Source organism: Equus przewalskii, chromosome 17 (genome assembly GCF_037783145.1).
Source record: "Equus przewalskii isolate Varuska chromosome 17, EquPr2, whole genome shotgun sequence".
NCBI classification, from domain to species: Eukaryota; Metazoa; Chordata; class Mammalia; order Perissodactyla; family Equidae; genus Equus; species Equus przewalskii.
Genome location: NC_091847.1, coordinates 50,037,606 through 50,057,617, shown reverse-complemented (window position 1 = coordinate 50,057,617; position 20,012 = coordinate 50,037,606). Strand labels below are relative to the sequence as shown.

The 20,012-nt window shown below is 38.4% G+C and overlaps 1 protein-coding gene across 3 annotated transcripts in view; it reads left to right on the top strand.

Moving 5' to 3' along the window:
* Positions 1-12,815, top strand: part of METTL8 (methyltransferase 8, tRNA N3-cytidine) — a 194,631-nt gene extending 181,816 nt beyond the window's left edge. For 2 of the 3 annotated variants that reach the window (XM_070580131.1, XM_070580129.1), the window contains one exon: positions 11,173-12,815. In XM_070580131.1, the coding sequence (XP_070436232.1) occupies positions 11,173-11,216 (44 nt within the window). In that variant the 3' untranslated portion in view covers positions 11,217-12,815. Of the gene's footprint in view, positions 1-6,903; positions 7,041-11,172 lie in introns of all 3 variants that reach the window. The other variant, XM_070580128.1, reaches the window with a different exon arrangement.
* Positions 12,816-20,012: the final 7,197 nt, after the last annotated feature.

Below are 20,012 nucleotides of genomic sequence, written 5' to 3'. Positions count from 1 at the left end.
AGAGTAGAAATCTGATGATGCTTGCATTTTAAATCATGTTGGCAATAGAGTGAAGAATGAACTGGAGGAGAGTGAAACTGGAGACAGAGTGGTTAAGATGCTAGGAAAGGGGCCAGCCGCGGAGCCGAGTGGTTAAATTTTCATGCTCTTCTTCGGTGGCCCCGCGTTTTGCCGGTTTGGATCCTGGGTGCGGACATGGCACTTCTCATCAGGCCACGTTGAGGTGGCGTCCCACAAGCCACAGCTAGAAGGACCCACAACTAAAATATACAACTGTGTGCTGGGGGGATTTGGGGAGAAAAAGCAGAAAAAAAAAAGATTGTCAACAGTTGTTAGCTCAGGTGCCAATCTTTAAAAAAAAAACGATGCTAGGAAAGAGGAGTGAAATTATAAGGTCCTAAATAAAGAAGTAAGAATGGAGATTAAAAGGAGAGGAAGGATTCAAGACATTAAAACAACAAAAACAACATTATAAACTAACAATAATTAAAACAATATGGTTATGGATCAGGAAAAGAGACCCATTCTTTTTTTCTTTTTTAAAGATTGGCACCTGAGCTAACATCTGTTGCCAATCTTCTTTTTGTTTTTCTCTTCTTCTTCTTCTCCCCAAAACAACCCCCCCCCCATACATAATTGTATGTTCTAGTTATGAGTGCCTCTGGTTGTGCTATGTGGGATGCCACCCCTCATGGCCTGATGAGCAGTGCCATGTACTCACCCAGGATCCAAACCAGTGAAACCCTGGGCTACCAAAGTGGAGTGCACGGACTTAACCACCTGGCCACAGGACCGGCCCCGAGAGATCCATTCTGATGAATGGATCAGAATAGGGAGTTCAGAAATCAGCATGTGCATGGGAATTATGTACACAGTAAAGACATTTTAATTTAGTAGGAACAGGATGGAATATTTAATAAAAAGGTGTTGGTTAGAGGGGTTTATTAGTTTTCTAATTAACAAATTACCAAAATCATGGTGACAAGTAATAGAAATTCATTATCTTACAGTTCTGTAGATCAAAAGTCTGAGGTGGGTCTCAGTGGGCTGAAATCAAGGTATCAACAGGACTGCATCCTTCCTGGAGGCTGTGAGTGAGAATCTATTTCCTTACTTTCTCCTGTTCTAGAAACCATCCTCGTTCCTTCGTTCTTGACCTTCTTCTCCATCTGCAAAGCCAGCAACATTGCATTTCTCTAACCATTCTGCTATAGTCATAGTTCCCTCTGACCACAGCCAGGAAATGTTCTCCACTTTTAAGGACTTGTGTGGTTAGGCTTTTCCCACCAAGATAATGCAGGATAATTTCCTTATTTCAAATTTCATAACCTTAATCATAGCTGCAAAATCTCTTTTGCCAGGTGGAGTAACATTTAGAGGTTCTGGGGTTTAGGGTATAGACATCTCTGTCAGGTCATTATTCTGCGTATCACGGGTGAAAAATGTCAATTTAGATCCCTACTTCACACCATAAACAAAGAATAAATTACTTATGGGTTAAAGATCTAAACATAAAAACAAACAAAACTACCAAAGTATTAGAAGAAAATTTGGATATCTTTAAAAAAAGGAAGATTTCCTAGATAGGATAAGAAACACAGTGGTTATAGATAAAACTACAGACTAGACCAGATAAACATTTAAAGTATCTATACAATGAAAGGCACCACAAAAAAGTTACAAAGTTAAAAGACAAGCATCAGACTAGGAAAAATATTTGCAACAGATACAACAGACAAAGATAGTATCCATAGTATATAAGAGTATCTACAAACTGATAAGGAAAAAACCCAACCAGATAGAAAAATGGGCAAAGGATAAGACAGATGATTTAAAGAAGAAGACATAAAAGTAACCAATAAACAAAGAAGGGGGAAAATGCTATACCTCTTTACTTATTAGAAAATTTTATTTAAGAATTTCTATATGTGTGGTGAATCTTTCAAGAAAAACAAGGGAATGATAAAACGTATTCAGGATAATGACTCCTTGGGAGGGTGAGATGGAGAGAAGCCCATGGGGAACTTTAAGATTTTTGATAAATATTCTATGTTTCAAATTCAGTGATAAATTCATAGGTGTTCTTCTTCTTCTTCTTCTTTTTTTTGCTGAGGAAGATTCTCCTTGAGCTAACATCTGTGCCAGTCTTCCTCTATTTTGTATGTGGGTTGCCACCACAGCATGGCCGTTGCCGAGTGATATAGGTCTGTGCCTGGGAACTGAACCCAGGCCACCGAAGCAGAGCACCCTGAACTTAACCCTTAACCACTAGGCCACAGGGCCAGTCCCCATAGGTATTCATTTTTATTTTTAAGTGTCATAACTGACATATACATTATACTTATTTTTTTGTGTATGTATCTAATGATTCATGATTTTAAAAATGGAAAAGCAGGAGCTTTTTTACTTTTTATTTTGAAACAACTTATTTGAAACAATTTCAAACTTACAGAACAATTTCAAGAATTGTGCGAAGAACTCCGATATACCCTTTGTCCAGAGACCCTATTCAAGTTTGGCAATTGTCCCAACAGTATTCTTTATAGGAAAAGGATCCACTCCAGATTTATGTGTTTGTGATATTGCAATTTATCACAAGAAATATATATTTGGTCTTTGTCCAGTTTCTGGCACAGAACTCCTAAAACCCTTGGAATTTTCTAAGTGATTAGAGTGATAAAGGTGTCCTGGTATTCATAATAAACCCTTTCCAACCCTTTCCAACCATACCTGAGTTTATGTTAACAAAGTGACTTGGAAAGCCCCTAAGGTTGGGGGCTGGTTGCCAAGGGAACCAACCATGTGATTAGAGAGTTGGAACTTTTAGTCCCACCCGCCTAACCTCCAGATAGGGGATAAGAATTGGAGGTTGAATCAATGCCAATGGCCAATGATTTAATCAATCATGCTTATGTAATGAAGCCTCCATAAAAACCCAAAAGGATGGACTTCAGTTGGTGAACACATGGATGTGCGGGAAGAGTGGTGCTCTTAGAGAGCATAAAAGCTCCACGCCCCTTACCACATACCTCACCTTATGCATCTCCTCCATCTGGCTGTGCCTGAGTTATATCCTTTTATAATAAACTGGTAAGCATAAGTAAATGTTTCTCTGAGTTCTGTGTGCTGTTCTAGCAAATTAATCAAACCTGATTGTGGGAACCACTGATTAATAGCCAGTCAGAAGACAGGTAACAACCTGGACTTGTGATTGGCATCTGAAGTTGCAGAGGAAGCAAACCTGTGGGACTGAGCCCTTAACCTGTAGGATCTGATGCTTTCTCCAGGTAGATAGTGTCAGAATTGAGTTAATTGCTTGGTGGTGTTGAAAAAAACACATATTGTAGTATTATACCCAGTTGTTGTGTCTCTCTAGTCTCCTTCACCCTGAAACAGTTCCACAGTCTTTCCTTGACTTCCAGGACCTTGACATTTTTTAAGACTACAGGTCAATAATTTTGTAGAATGTCTTTCAATGTAAGTTTATTTGAAATTTCCTTATGATTAGACCCAGATCTTGCTGGAACATCATAGAAGTGAAGCCAAATTCTTGTTATTGCATCCCAGTGGGTAGCCCATGATGTCAATTTGTCCCATTTCTGGTAGCACTAATTTGATCAGTTGCTTAAGATGGTATCTACCAGGTTTCTCAACTGGAAAATTACTCCTCAACCTTTTTTTTTTTTTCCAAAGATTGGCACCTGAGGTAACATCTGTTGCCAATCTTATTTTTCTTCTTCTTCTCCCCACCAAAGGCCCCCAGTACATGGTTGTATATTCTAGTTGTGAGTGCCTCTGGTTGTGCTATGTGGGACACTGACACCCCAGCATGGCCTGATGAGCGGTGCCATGTCCACACCCAGAATCCAAATCGGCAAAACCCCGGGTCACCAAAGCAGAGTGCACAAACTTAACCACTTGGCCAGGGGGCTTCCCCCTCCTCCACTCTTTTATAATTAATAATTTTTTAAGTAATTTTATTGGGATTATAATGGTTTATAACATTGTGTAATTTATAATTAATACATTTTTGAGGGAAGTACTTAGAGACTATGTAAAATTCTGCTCCTCATTCCACTTTCACCCTTTGGTATTAGCATCCATTGCTGCCTCTTGCCTGAAATGTTACTGTGCTGATTGCCAAAAGGTGATTTTCTAATTCCATCATTTCTTCTACATTTATTAGTACAGAGAATGAAATTACCCTATAGCCCTATCCCCAGAGATGTCCATTTCTAACATTAATTTTTGATAATCTGGTGATTTTTTTCTCCAGACTTTTAGGTATGAGAATAAGAAGCCAGTGTTTGGATTGATTCAGAGTGGATGACCTCTCAAAGGAATAAGGAACTTAATAGTCTTGGCAAGAGTGGGGTTGAAGGGATAGATTGCAGGGTTTGGTTGCATTAGGTAGGCAGTGAAGCCAGAGGCAGCTGACAGATCAGGAGGAAACAGAGAGAGGCGAAGATGTAGACCTTTGATGATGTTAACATGGTGAACGGGCAGGTCTGGAGACAGAGACGTCAGAGCACTTGGGTTCAAGTCTTGGCTGGGTTCTTCAGATTTCTCAGATGCTCACTAATGCTTCAGAGTCTTTATACTGACACCTCATTGTTTAAGCACATAGAATGATTCATACTAATTGAAGTCAAGAAACAAATCAACATTGCTTTCACTTGTGAGTCTGACAATTTTGGGGTCTTTGTGATGTTAGGGGTGTGTTTTTTGGTTATTTTTTTTTTGAGGAAGATTAGCCCTGAGCTAACTACTACCAATCCTCCTGTTTTTGCTGAAGAAGACTGACCCTGAGCTAACATCCATGCCCATCTTCTTCCTTTACTTTACATGTGGGACGCCTACCACAGCATGGCTTTTTGCCAAGCGGTGCTATGTCCGCACCCAGGATCCGAACCAACGAACCCCGGGCCACCAAGAAGCGGAACGTGTGCTCTTAACTGCTGCGCCACTGGGTGGGCCCCAATGTTATAGAGTTTTACACCACCAACTTTGATGTTTTATTTCCAGTTCATAAAAGAAACACCATATTTTGTTTCAGCTACTCTTTTCCTTAATGAGACATTAATTCTTCTGGCTTCTGTTGAAAGATCAGAACAAATGGCAGACCTTTATTGTTTTTCTTCAAAATCCAAACAGAAACTTTCTTGTTCTCAAGCTTTCTTACAGAATGAATCTGTTTCTTGATCTAAATATAACTCCTCAATCACCATTATCAGAGTTAATCATCTCTGAACTTTTTAATATTTTTGTTAGGCCTATAGTTTTATATCTCATGAGGGGCATCTTCTCTAACTTTGAAGTTTATGTTCAAGTCAAAAATACTTCCTCTTACCATTGTTTTTATGCTCACATACTCCTTTTAACAGGTCAAATGACTCATCTGTAGAATTTACATCACTGAAAATTTTGGTTTCAAATCTTTGTCTAAATAACAGTCACTCATTTTTAAGCCAATGTAGAAAAACTTTGTGTGCTACTGAAGCAACTAGTTAAAACATGTTGCAATCTTCTCAGCTCAGACAGTTCCTCATCTGTTTCCAGGAATCATAGGAGAAAACAATTGGTCTCCTTAGTTTGCAGCACTGCTAAGATGCTAATCAGTGATTTCAATTATTCACGCTCAAGAAAAGATACTAACAGGGATAAAATGACTAATAATATGCTTAGGCTGTCTTTCTCATGAGCTCAGTGTCTGAATTTCTGTGACGAACGCCACCTACTAACACACTAGGACCTGGAAGGCAGATATGTTCTGTCTTCTCAGATGACTGTTACTTAACAGCTCCTTAAAAAATCTCTTATTTGTGAATAGTGAAATTGATATATAGAGTAAATATTGTCTGCTGGATTGTCAAACCGGAAACTACTTCCTCTTCTCCTCCTCTCTTCCTCCTTCTGTTTTCATAAAAGGAATGGAAGGGGCTAGCTGCTTATATGTCAGACTCACAGCAACAAAGAGCCTGATCATGTTTCATAGCCTCTGAAAGATGTCTAGAGGACAAGTTGGGGGCAGTGGAGGAATCCACGCCTTCTCTAACCTTTTCTTTATCTTAGCCAGGATTCCAACTCACGTCTGTCTGATTCTCTTAACTGCTGGATTATGAAAAATTAGGTCTTTGAAACGAGCGGGAGAAAGCAAAAAATGTCATCATGTATATTCATTTGGTTTGGGAATAAAAGGGTGTCCTATAATTTAGAATAAGAGACAGGGATGACTCATTACAACTATGAAGGTTATTAAGGAAATGAAGAAATTGGTCACACTACTACAACTGTGCTTGTCATCACAGTAGCATTGCCAATTTCCCTATACAGTGGTAATTGCTATTCCGTATCTTCTTATGTGGAATATAAGACCCATTCTGGTGTAACAATAAATATTAGAAAAGTCTTCAAATCCATCGTTACATGAGGCTGTAAAAAGCTGTAACATGAGCAGGTGCAAGCTACCTCAGAAACTTGGAAAGAGTCATTCAAAATTACAGCACTGAAAATGCACTGAATAATCCAGTGCAATAAAAAGTATATATAAAATTTAATAGTCATCAGTGTAAAAGGCCATGATACTTCAAAATTGACTTGTTTTGATACTGTTAACTTAAATTGATAACCCAAACCAGGAAATTGTACAAAGCCTAAACTCCACTTATATTTCTTCAGTTTAATGTCTATAAATGTTTAACAAAAAGAATAAAAGCAATATACGTTACAGCAGCTTTGTTTGACTCTATTTAGACAAGATTGATCTTAAACTTCTCTGTGGTTTTTCTTATACAGCTGACTGATTCTCAATCCATTTCAGCTAATGCTTTGCTTAATGTCTTGGTTAGTTTGATTGTCAGGCTTGGAGTTACCTTTCCACTGTTGTTTTTGCCTATTCAATAGATTTTGTTACCACCGTTGTCACAAAGTTTGTCTGCACCCAAGCCCGTCTCTCTTATGCTGACAGTCAAGGAAGAGAAAACATGATCAGGAAGTAGGAAAGGGTGAGAAGCCAAAGAGCTCCCTTCGCTTCAGTTCCAGTACGTAATTGAAAGCTCCATGACATTCCATCCAGAAATTAAGTATAGTCTGTGGAAACTGAACTAAATAAAAGGCAGCGTTCAGAGCAGTTGAGAGCATGGACTTTGGCCTCAAGCAGACCTGGATTCCAATTCTAGTTTCTTCCTTTTTTTTTTGAGGAAGATTAGCCATGAGCTAACATCTGCTGCCAATCCTCCTCTTTTTGCTGAGGAAGACTGGCCCTGAGCTAACATCCATGCCCATCTTCCTCTACTTTATATGTGGGACGCCTACCACAGCGTGGCTTACCAAGCGGTACCATGTCTGCACTCAGGATCCAAACCAGTGAACCCCGGGCCACCAAAGTGGAATGTGCCAACTTAACTACTGCACCACTGGGCCAGCCCCTAGTTTCTTCCTTGAATACCTGCATGGCTTTCGACAAGCTCCCTAATCGCTCTATGCCCCAGGTTTGTCATTTGTAAAATGAGGATAACTATAGTATCTATCTCATAGAGTTTATGGTTAGGATTAAATTAGATAATGCGCGTAAACACTACCTGGTGCCTGGCATATGGTAAGCATTGAAAAATGCTAGCTAATAAGACATTGGTGCTATCAATATAAAAAATATTTTTGTTTGAAAAGTGCACTATACGCTTGGTAGGAGATGCTCCCATATTCTTTTGGGGGTCTTATTCAGCAATGACTTTGAGGCTAACAATTGCTATACTTGCATCACTTTGTTAGTTGAGACAGGTTCTAGACATACCTTTGTCCAGTATCTTTGATACCTCTTTTTCTTTGATGACCAGTTCTCTTTCAAATTTGCTTTCTTTTTCCAGTGACTCCCCCCCTACTCTCAAGACTTCTAGGGTTCTGTATGCCAAGGGTCCCCACAGCTGTGTTTGAGGTATAACCCAGGGCTTTCTGACCACCTTACACTGGTGAAAATCTTCTGTTTCTATGGTGCATTTCCTCTATGTAAATGATAACCAGGATGTAACTTTTTTGGCCCAGGTATATTAACACTTATTGTAATTACTTATATGTTTATTTGGTGCCCCCAGCCCATTATGTTATTTGTTGGGTGCCTGGTACCATATTTCATTAAGCCTAAAATCATTGACTATATAATGCATCTTTATTATATATTATACAAAGAAAGAAGAAAACATTGCTTATTTAACTATGTCATGCCCTTAATTGTAAGGGGCATCCTGATTTCAAACGTGTTATAGGTGAAAACACATTTTGTTTTAGGTGCTGAGAAACCAGATATGCCTGGGTCTGGCCCTGTGGTTGAGTGGTTAAAGTTCCATGTGCTCCACTTCGGGGGCCCAGGTTCATGGGTTCAGATCCCAGGTGTTGACCTACTTCACTCAACAACCATGCTGTGGAGGTGTCCCACATACAAAAATTAGAGGAAGATTGGCACAGATGTTAGCTCAGGGCTAATGTTCCTCAGCAAAAAAATAAAACATCTGCCCTCATGGAGCTTGCATTCTAGTGTGAAAAATACAGAACATTAACATAAGAATACATACATGCAATATCTGAGGTAGTGTTGAAGCTCTAAAGAATAATAAAGGTAGGCAGGGAGGAACTGCACTACAGATAGAATGGTTGAGGGAGGCTTCTCTGAGGAGGGGGCATTTGTGCATAGATGGGAATAAAGTGAAGAAACAGGCTGTGCTAAGGTCTGGTGGAAAAGATTTCCAGGCAAAGGAAACAGCAAGTGCAAAGGCCCTGAAGTGGGAGTGTGTTTGCTCATTTGAGGAATAGCTTTAAGAAGGCCAATGAGGTGAAACAAAGCAAGCAAGGCGTAAAGGAGTCAGAGGGGAGGCTGGAGATCCAGACAGGGGCCAGGTCATTTGTGGACTAAGTTTGGATTTTCTCTTAAGTATGAAGATAGCTACTGAAGGGTTTTAAGAAATGGAATGATGTGACCAAATTTATATTTGTTCAAGATCTCTCTGGCAACTGTGTGGGCAATGGAGGATAGGAAAGCAGGAGTGGAAACCGGGAGACCAATGACCAGGTTATTGCTTTAACTCAGTAAGAGATGATGATGATGGCCCAGGCTAGGGTGACAGCCTTGGAGGAGAGGAGAAATGATGATATTTGGAAAATCCTTTTTGTGTACAGCTGATCAGGACTGAGTTACGTGGACATGGGAAGTGAGGGGAGTGTGGAATGAAAGATGATTCCTAGGGTTTTGGTCTGAGCAACTGCTAAATGATGGGACTATTTACAGAGATGGGAAGACTGGGGAAAGAACAGGTTTGGGGGCAAATATCAAGAGTTCAGTTTTGAATATACTAGTTATTAGAGAGCCCCAGAGAAGCTGTTGAGAACCAGTTGGATATTTGAGGTTGAAGTTCAAAGAGACCTGAGGGCCAGGGACATATATCTTGAACTAATCTGCATAGAGATGGTATTTAAAGCCACCCAATGTGATCCCCAACTTTGGTCCCACATTACAATCACTTAGGGTGCTTAAAAACCTGTGAAATCCTGGCTCTGCCTCCAGAGGCTTGGATACAAAAGGGGCCTGGAGTTGGTAATTCGTTTTAAAATCTTCTCAAGTGATTCCAATTTGTAGCTGGGCTTGAGAACCAGGGCCGAAGGGAGTGAGGTAGCAGACTGTAGGAAGAGAAGAGAAGGGAATCAAAGACTAAGGCTTGGCGGACTCCGATATTTAGTGGATCAGAAGAGGAGGAGGATCCAGAGAGGACTGATCAAAAGCAGCCATCAAGGTAGGAGGGAAACCAGGATAGTGTCCCCGAGGTCAAATAAAGACAGAGGGTCAAGGAGGAGGGGGCAATCGGCTGAGTCAAATACTGCTAGAAGGACTCGCAAGACAAGAACTGAACGTTAATTGTTAATTATGCACGATGAAGTGTGTTACAAACAGAACAGGAGACAAAAACTTTTCTAGTCTTTCTCCTTTATATATCTACATATTAAGCAAAACTGGGAGTTGTAAGACCTCTTATAAATAAAAAGAAATTTTTAAGTGGTTAAGATAACATATTACTACTGAAAATTGTATTCTAAACCCCTGCTTTTTTTCTTCTTCTTCTTCTTCTTCTTTTTTTAAAAGATGCTAAATCTAAATAAATAGTCACAGAGTTTGGGCAATTGAGAAAAGGAAAAAAATTATTACCCATTTTCTGTTGTACTAACAGAGCCACCATTATTTAGTCATTCATTCACTTTCATTTAGTGCTGGCATATAGAAATAGATACCACAAAAATTTCTGCCCTCAAGGAATTCAAGTCCTAGTGAGGGAAGTGAACATGTAAAAAAAATAATTACAAAACAAATTGATAAGTGATATAATAAAGGTTATAAGCAGTATAGTGTGGGAGCAGAGAAGATAGAGAACTTAATATTGCATGTTAAATGATAATTATGACGAGCACCTTGGCAAACTAGAAAATTGCTCATGTTTAATGTTAGTGATAAAAACAAGATGGAAAATTGGGTGTACTCCATGATTACAACCATTTAAATTGTGATCCCAGTGAAGGAAAGCCTTGAACTGAGTCTTGGTTGTTGGGCCAGGCAAATAAGGTCAGGAAAAGGTGGGAGGAAGAAGGAAATTCTGAGCTGGAAGAAGGCAAGGGAATTGAAACAGAGTATATAACCCGTTTGGCTACTGTAATAACTTTGGTGTGGCTGGAGTGTGGGATTCCCATGAAGGAGTAACCAGGCGTAAAACTGGAAAGACAGGCAGTTGATAATAAGATAAAAAAGACTCACATAGGCTGTGCTAGAGTTTGAACTTCATCCAGTCACTTCTGAGTAGCCAAGGAACAATTTTAAAGTGGAAAAGCATGCTCAGATTTGGTATTACAAATATAACCATGGCAATTGAACTGAAAAGGGCTGAAACTGAAGGCAGGAAGACTAGTTAGAAAGCTTTTGCCATAATCTAGGTGGGAAATGATAATGGCAATGGCAGAGGAGGGATGGATGAATGAATGGATGGACAGGGATGAATTCAAAGGGCTCTTCAGGAGACAGGGTGGACTTAGGGAATGGTAAGGGATGGGGGTCTGGGGAAGGAGGAGTGGGCAAAACAAAAACGACTCTCATATCTCTGGTTTGGATAACTAAATCCCTGTCTCTGTTCTTATTCCCAGTCCTATTTCTACCCCAGACAACAAATATAGGAGGAAGAAATTGAGAGACCTGTGGAACATCCAAGGGGAGATGTGTAGTGACCAATTTGAATATCCTCAAGCTCAGGAGAAGTGTATGGACTGGAGATACAGACTTAAGAGTCATCATTACATATGTGATTCTTGGAGTCATAAGAGCAGATGAGACTGGGCAGGGAAATTGTATATGTATCATTTATGTGTTTTCCTTTTTAGTCACTTTATCCTAACTCATATCTTTATTTAGTTGTAATAATTGGGCATATGTAATTTCCTTTTTCCTTTTCACCTTACATTATACCAAAAGCTTTTGTCATGTTGTGCTAGAGTTTTCAAAGTGGTCATAACTGTGTCTGAATAAAAGTATACCCAGAGGATATGCTATAGTTATAGTTGACTTTAGCTCTGTGATAAACATTTTTATTCATAGTTCTCCCCCCATATTTTGGATTTTTTCCTTAGGAAATATTCTCAGAAATGGGAAAATATATATATATTATATAGTTAATGTGCTTTTTGGGGTTTTTTGCTGAGGAAGATTTGCCCTGAGCTAACATCTGTTGCCAATTTTCCTCTTTTTTTGCTTGAGGAAGATTAGCTCTGAGCTAACATCTGTGCCACTCTTCCTCTATTTTTTATATGTGGATTGCCGCCATAACATGGCTGACGAGTGGTATAGGTCTGTGCCTGCAAACCCAGGTCACCGAAGTGGAGCATGCCAAACTTAACCACTATGCCACAGGGCTAGACTCTAGTTAACGCGTTTTGTATATATATATCTGAATTACTTTCCAAAATGGTTGTACCAGTTTATTCTTGATACCAACAATGTATGAGAATCCAAGTTTAACTAGATACTTGGCATATTTGATATTATGTATTTGTGGCACGAACATATTTTTATTATATATGTTAAAAATTTAATTGAAGTAAAACATACACGCACCAAAGTGTACAAATGTGTGTACAGCTTGATGATTTTTCAAAGTGAACACACTATGTAACCTGAAGCTAAATCAAGAGACAGAACATTACCTGCAGCTCAGAAGCCTCCTTCATACACCCCCAAGGGTAACCACTGTCCTGATTTTTAATACCATAGAATAGTTTTGCTTGTTTTGAATTTTATATAAATGGAATTACATAGTATGTAATCTTTCATATCTGTCTTCTTTTGTTCAACATTATGTTTGTACAATTCATCCACGTCACTGTGTTTAGTCGTGATTCATTAATTCTCTTTTCTGTATAGTATTCCATTGTGTGACTGTTCCACAATGTATTTATTCTGGTAGGCATTGGGTAGTTTCTGGTTTGGGACTATTATGAACATTGCCACTTTATGAACATTCTTGTGCATGTCCTTTGATGAATATATGTATGCATTTCTGTTGGGAATATACCTAGGAATGGAAATGATGGATGATAAGATGGGTATATGTTCAGCTTTGGTAGTTACTGCCCTCAGTTTTCCAAGGTTACCGTTTTTCACTCCCATCGCTGTGTGGGAGTTCCCAATGCTCCACATGCTTGCTGACATTTCATCTTTCTCTGGTGAGTGATAACTCCTTTGGCTTTAATTTGCATTTCCTTGTTAAATAAAGATGTTTAGTATTTTTTTTGTATATCTTTGGCCCTTCAGATACTCTCTTTTCTGAAGTAACTTCAAGTGTTTGTTCACTTTTCTACTGTATTATTTTTTTTCTCTATTGATTTGTAGGAGATTCTTTAAAACATATTCTGAATATGAGTCCTTTGTTAGATATATGTGTTCCAAATATCTTTTCCCACTCTATGTTTGTCTTCACTGTCTTAAAGCAAGTCTTTTGGTGATAAGAAGTTCTTAATATAGTTCAATCTGTCAAATTTGTTCCTTACAGTTAGCACATTTTTTGTCCTGTTTAAGGAACTTTTGCCTACCTCTAGGTCATGAGGCTATTTCCCTATGTTTTCTTTTAAGAGTTTTATTTTTTATTTTCATATTTAGATCTTCAAGCCATCTGGAGTATATTTTTGTGTTTGATGTGAGGTAGGAGTCAAGATGCATGTATTTCCATGTGGATATCTATTTGACCTAGCTGAATTTATTGAAAAGATTATGCTTTCCCTCACAGAACTGGGTGTTAATATTTTAAGGTTCTTTTTTTTCCCCAAGTTTAACAGATGGAAAGTGGTACCTGATTGTTTGATTTGAATTTCTTGATTATTTTGGCAGTTTGATGTTTCTCTATTGTGTTAATCAAGACAGGATAGGCTATGCTACAATAGCAAAGAAAGCACCAAATCTCACAGGCTTCAAACAACGTAAGTTTATTTTCCTTCATGCAAAGTCCAGTGCCAGTGAGCCAACTCATGGGGCAGCTGGCTCCCTGCAGTGGCCAGGAGATCCAGGTCACTTTCGTCTTGTGACTTCATATCATTAGGTGGTCTCTATAATGCCTGCTAAAAGAAGAAAGAGTGTGGTCGTGGCACACTGACTCTTAAATCCATGCCCTGGATGGAACACACCAGATTTCTGCTCATGTTTCATTGTCTATACCTAGTAACATGGCCCCATCTCACTGAAAGAAGTTTGGGAAGTATAGTTTTCCCATGTGTCCAGGGCGGAGAGGAAAACCAGATACCAGAGAGGTAACTAATAATTAACTAATCCCATAATTAACTAATCATATTTTCCCCTTTGTGAATTGTTTGTGTCTATTGCCACTTATCTTTCTGGGGTATCTAATATTTATATCAAATCAAAATAACCTTTAAGATTTCTTGCTTTGAATTCTATTTTAATTTAATAATGCTATCTGTAATTTATTTCAAGCTTGCTTACATTTTTACTCATCCTTTTCTTTCTAGTCTTTTTGTGCTATTTTATTTAGATGTATTTTTTATAAACAGCAAAGTATTGGATTTTAATTTTTAACACAATCTGAGAGCCTTTTTCTATTAATAGGGAATCTAAATTTAATAACTAAACGTATCATGCTTAATCTCGCTACTGCCGTATTTTTGTGCCTTTGTTTTCACTTGTGATGCTGTTTCTTTTCACTTTTGTCATTTGCTCTGCAGACTTGGTTTTGTTTGCTCTTATGTTCTACTGTGATTTTTGAAGGTGGACGTTCCTCTGATTCTGCTAGTGGGTTCCTGAGAGCTTTCCACAAATACTTTAAAATCTACATTTGTTAATTTACCAATAAAAGGCCAAACAGTTACCATTGGAAACTTGATGTAGAAGAAGGCATCAAACTTTTTTTTCCCCAGCTCCCTGTTAATCCTTCCTTTTCAACAAAATGAAGGTCTTCATTAATTTAATCTAGGGTAGTAAACCCAGTCATTTGAAAAAAATATGTTTTTTTTTCATAAAGTAATTTCTATTCCTGTAAAACATTGGGACAATACCGAAAAGTACCAAGGCCAGTAACTAAAATCTGCCATAATCTTACCACACCAAGACAACCACTGTGAATATTTTAGTATATTTCCTTTCAATCTTTTCACCATATACATTTTATAAGATTGAGACTATATTGTATACATAATTTTTATATGCTGCTTTATTCACTGAAATGCCCTTATAAGCAAATCAGTTATATTTGGTTATTATAAAATCTTCACAATTATTTTAATGACTTTATCATATTCTACAAAGTAGATGAGCCATAAGTTATTATCATATCCTTATTATTGTACATTTAGGTTATTTTCAATTTTTTAATTATCATAAATAATGTTGAATAGAGTTATCTTTGTGCAAAAGGAGAAAAAGCACATTTTTTAAAAATATAATTTAGGATTATTTCCTTAGGATAGATTCCCACAATGAAATTGGTGGGTCAAAAAGAATAAATTTTTCAGAGGACTCTTAATCCTTACTGCTAAATTGCTTTCCAAAAAAAAAATCCCATGATTATAAATAAAATCTGAATATAACTATCTTGTTACTATACTTCTATTAGAATTTTAGACTTAGCGTCAATTCATCTCTCATTATTAGTGTTTATATTAACTTATATCTATAGCTAAAGTCTGTTTTAGACATCCCCATCAACTCTTTCCAACCCCTATTTTCCAAATTGTGAGTTCTTTTTATGATTCAGTGATTCTCGATTTTATGCTTCATCAAATTGTGTTAAACCCATGGGAGAATGTTCCTGATATGCTTTTTTGTTGATTCGAAATAAAATTAATGCTTTGACTGAATTTTCTTTTCAGCACGTTGAGTAGTAGGTGACTTAGTTTCATTGAGGAAAATTACTTTCTGTTACTAGCGTCCCTGTGCTCTCCTAATCCATCCCAACCCTTAGATCAAGGAGAAGCCTATGGTAAATTAAAAGATGCAGTTCTAGGGGCTGGCCAGTGGCGCAGAGGTTAAGTTCACACGTTCAGCTTCAGCAGCCCAGGGTTCGCCGGTTCCAATCCTGGGTGCAGACATGGTACCTCTTGGCAGGCATCCCACATACAAAAAAAGTAGAGGAAGATGGGCATGGATGTTAGCTCAGGGCCAGTCTTCCTCAGCAAAAAAGAGGAGGATTGGCAGCAGATGTTAGCTCAGGACTACTCTTCCTCCAAAAAAAAAAAAAAAAGCAGTTCAAGGAGGGATTTGAAAGCATGTTGAGGTTTCTAAACAAGGAAAAAAAGACAAAAAAGCAAAGATTGAACTAGGAGCTCAAGACTATATGAAACTGAAGATATAATAAAAAATAGAATAGAGTCTTAAGTTGGTATATGGAATGGATCCAGGCTCTGATGGATGTTTTGAATCTTGAAAAGGAAATAATAATTTAGATCACTTTGATGCACTTCAAGGCCCAGCTGAAATTGTTCCTCATGTAGGAAGCCTCAGATGTGATCTCTCTTGCCTCTAAGTTCTCCCATTTATCTATGCTTCACTTCTCGAATGGATTGGATGGGGGTCATTTGCCTGACTATTCTTTGCTCATCACCTCTAAGCTCGGCCTCTGACTCCCCGCTGCACTCCCACAGCACCTGGCACTTGGCTTTAGCCAGGGTAGGCGCTCATCAAGTATTTCCTGAAACGAATGTTTATCTGTCCATAACTGTTTTCAAAACCAAGAATATACAGGTTATAAAAAATTCCCAAACAACTTTCTTCACTGAGTACCCAAAGAGAACAATAGTTACATAGATAGATATTTACTTGAAGACTTTCTCATAGTGGTAGTTTTAGAAATTTCATTGTATGTTTATTGATTTTAAGACATTGTTTTCTTCACTTCTTCCCGTAAGAAAACACCATTCATTTCCCCTCGTATTAATGACATTTTTCTTTTTTAAAAAGATACTCCTTTTTGGACCGGCCCAATGGCCTAGTGGTTAAGTTCATGTGCTCCGCTTTGGTGGCCTGGGGTTCATGGGTTCGGATCCTGGGCGCAGACCTATGCACTACTCATCACACCTCGCTGTGTTGGCATCCCACATCCAAAATAAAGGAAGATTGGCACAGATGTTAGCTCAGGGCCAATCTTCCTCACCAAAAAAAGAAGAAGAAGAAGAAGAAGAAGAAGAAGAAGAAGAAGAAGAAGAAGAAGAAGAAGAAGAAGATACTCCTTTTCATTCCCTCATTAAACAACAAATTTACCTTCCCTTAAGAGTGTGTGTGTAATAGAATCACAAGTGCCAGGTTATTTTTTCTAACAAAGTTTTTCTGACTTTTTATTGTAAGTGTACAGTTTGATGAATTTTCACAAACTGAACACACACTTCTAACCAGCACCTGGATTAAGGAGCAGAATATTACTTGTATCTCAGAAACCTGCCTCTTGCTTCATGGTGGCATTTTGACTTCTTTTGGGGGTGGCGGAAGGGGGAAGAAAGTCTCATCAATATTTGACATTTCTGTATTGTATCCAAGTTTCTAAATATGTATGAGGTTATGTACATTTCTACTTATTTTTTGCCATGTATCTAATTAAGAAAGGTTTAACACTTACTTTATATTTGCTAGGAAAGCATTAAGTGATTTTGAAAGCCTTTAAATTGTGCACTTGGAAAGATATTGTCAAAAATCAAGGATGTTTGAGTTTTTTTATGAAAAGAAACATCAATTTCTTTGCCTACAAAAACATTCATATTGCAGACACAAAGTCCAGCGTAAGGTTTTGGGAATCTTTGTTTTTCCCTCTAGTGTGATGACTTTATATTTCAGTTTAATTAGTAAAATTTAGGATGACTGAAGTGGAACACTAGATAGCAATTGGTTTTATATATTTTCTTAATCACTTTTCTAAGTAGACTGCTTCGTTACGAGATACATTGTTGACTTTAAATCTGCTATATGAGCACTGTTTGCTTTTCGTCCTTTGTTTTTGTAAACATTTCGTAACACCCATGTCCTTGGAGGACAGCTTCTGCTGCACTTTGGGGGAGGCAATGTTGTTCTGAAGTTGATTATAACTTTTTAACTTTAGGCAAAATGAATCAGATTTGAGAAGCTAGTAATTCCAGTTTTTGTTAGGTACAGACCAAGGCTCTCCCCAATCCTCAAATGAGTGGACAAACCTGAAGGAAACCATTTCCACTGCTAGAGAGAGCAGAGGAAGTATAACCTAACCTATTATGCACAAAACCCTGGAACTATCTCTATGGAGATTTGGAAACCAAAATCTTCAAGCAGTGGCGTTGTGAATTGTGCATGGCAGGTAGAACAAACTCAGTGAAATGAGAATTCCTCATAATCTGATGCAATGGAGTCATTTGTCTAAGAATCTATCAAAAAAGACTACTGAGGTGGCAGCTCGCGAGGGTAGGGCAGGCATCCGATCTGTGTGTGTACATTTGGGTAAAGAAGGAAATGAAATCTGGAGGTGAGTATAGACAGAGGAGACAGGGTGGGTATCTCAGTCCACTGTGATAAGAAGGCCCAGCACTCTTCGTTTCCTAAACATTTCTAATGTAATATTTCATAGATATAAGGATAGATCTAATATATACATGCAGTTTAAAGAAAAAGCATGATACCTCTGTACTGTCACCCAACTAAACAAGGAGTGCATTTATTGATGACCTTGAAGCCCCTGGGGGTTCTCCATGATCACATGCCCCCTTTTCCCTGATAGAAGTAACCACTCTGATTTTGGCTTCTCATTCCCTTTTTCTTTCTAGTTTTACCATATATTCATATATTCCTGAACAATATATTATTTAGTTTTGAATATTTTATAAATAGAATCAAACTGACTTCATCCTTCTTTAATTTGTTCTTTTAAATCAGCATTATGAAAAAAATCAGCATTATGCTTGTGAACATTTTAATTGTTGTATAGTATCCTATCATATGAATATATATAACTCTATCCGTTCTTTTGTTGATGGACAGTTGGGTGGTTTCCAGTGTTTGACTGCTACGAAAGGTAGTGCTATGGACATTCTTGTTCTGATCTCCTGGTGCATGTGAGCAAGAGCCCCTCTAGGATATATTCTTTGGGATGGAATTGCCAGGTCATAGTATCTTCACTAGGTAATACCTCATTAACTATTTTTTTGCTTAGTTCAAAAGGGCTAGGGTTGCCATATTTAGCAAATAAAAATACAGGACACTCAGTTAAATCTGAATTTCACACAAACAGCAAATAATTTTTTAGTATAAGTGTGGCCCATGCAAGATTTATATTTCATCCAGCAACCCTAACGAGGTCAACAAACTTTACCAAATCACAAACAGGGACCAATGAAGGGTAAGTGTGAGGGGGTGGTGGAGTATTTGGCCCTTTCTTCCTTTGCTAGAGCGGCCAACCCAATTGTTTACCAGCAGGTTAGTTCAGGGAACTCAAGTGCTTGCTAACCAGCTATGTGGGTAATTGATTGGCTCAACAAATTTAGCACCAACTGTACGCCAGCAGGTGCTAGATGTTGGGAATACAACTGTAAACATGACAGACAAGGTCCTTGCCCTCCCTGGGCTTTCCACCAAGGCGGGGAAATGGAGGAGGACAGTAAGGCAATGACCTATGCACTATGGGAGCAGTGGTGTGCTGATGAGGAAGCCCTGATCTGCCGCTTTTGCTGACTTTGGAGTTGTAAATACTCTTACCATGGCCAATATCAAGCTACCAATGTGACATCATTGAACTCTGAGTTGAGGAGACGCATATACAATCTGTTCTCTGGGCAGTATAAACTGGCTCCAGCACCCCACTATAGGGGGAATACTTAGGACACTTCAGCCAGTCTTTGGGCTCATTTCTGGTTGGTTTGGGGGAAAGGGGCTTAGGCATTAATTATTTCCTCAAATTGAGAAGGAATCAAATGTTGAGAGGTATAAAATGCATTTATTGTATCTATAACATTGGATGCTTTGTAAATATATTTTCTATGGTATATAAATTGAAAAGAGTCTAATAAACACAGTTGTAAATTATGATCAACTTATAGATCAGGGCTCAGACCTGCCCTTTTGTATATGACCTTCTATCAGGAGATCCTTGAAGACCTCTTCTCCTGCATTGCTCCCTCACCTGTATCCCAGCTGACTGATCCACATCATTCATTCATTCCACAAACATGACAGAGCCCTTGGTCTGTGCCAGGCACTCCACAAGGGGCTTGAGTCTGTACTCATGGAGCACTCAATTCACAGAAAGAACATTCTCCCCAGTGTCTTCTCAATTCTTTCTAGGCAGGTTTACTTCATTCTCCTTTTACTTGCTCAGTTCACTCCTGTGTTTTCATGCTGCCTTTCCCTCTGGGAATATTTCCCCAAGGAAGCTTGCCAAAAACTTCCTCCTAATTATCTTTTCTTGAGATTTCTCCTTCCCCATAGAGTGGCAGGTGTTCTTCTGTCTAAATCTGAACTCTCTTGACATTTCTGT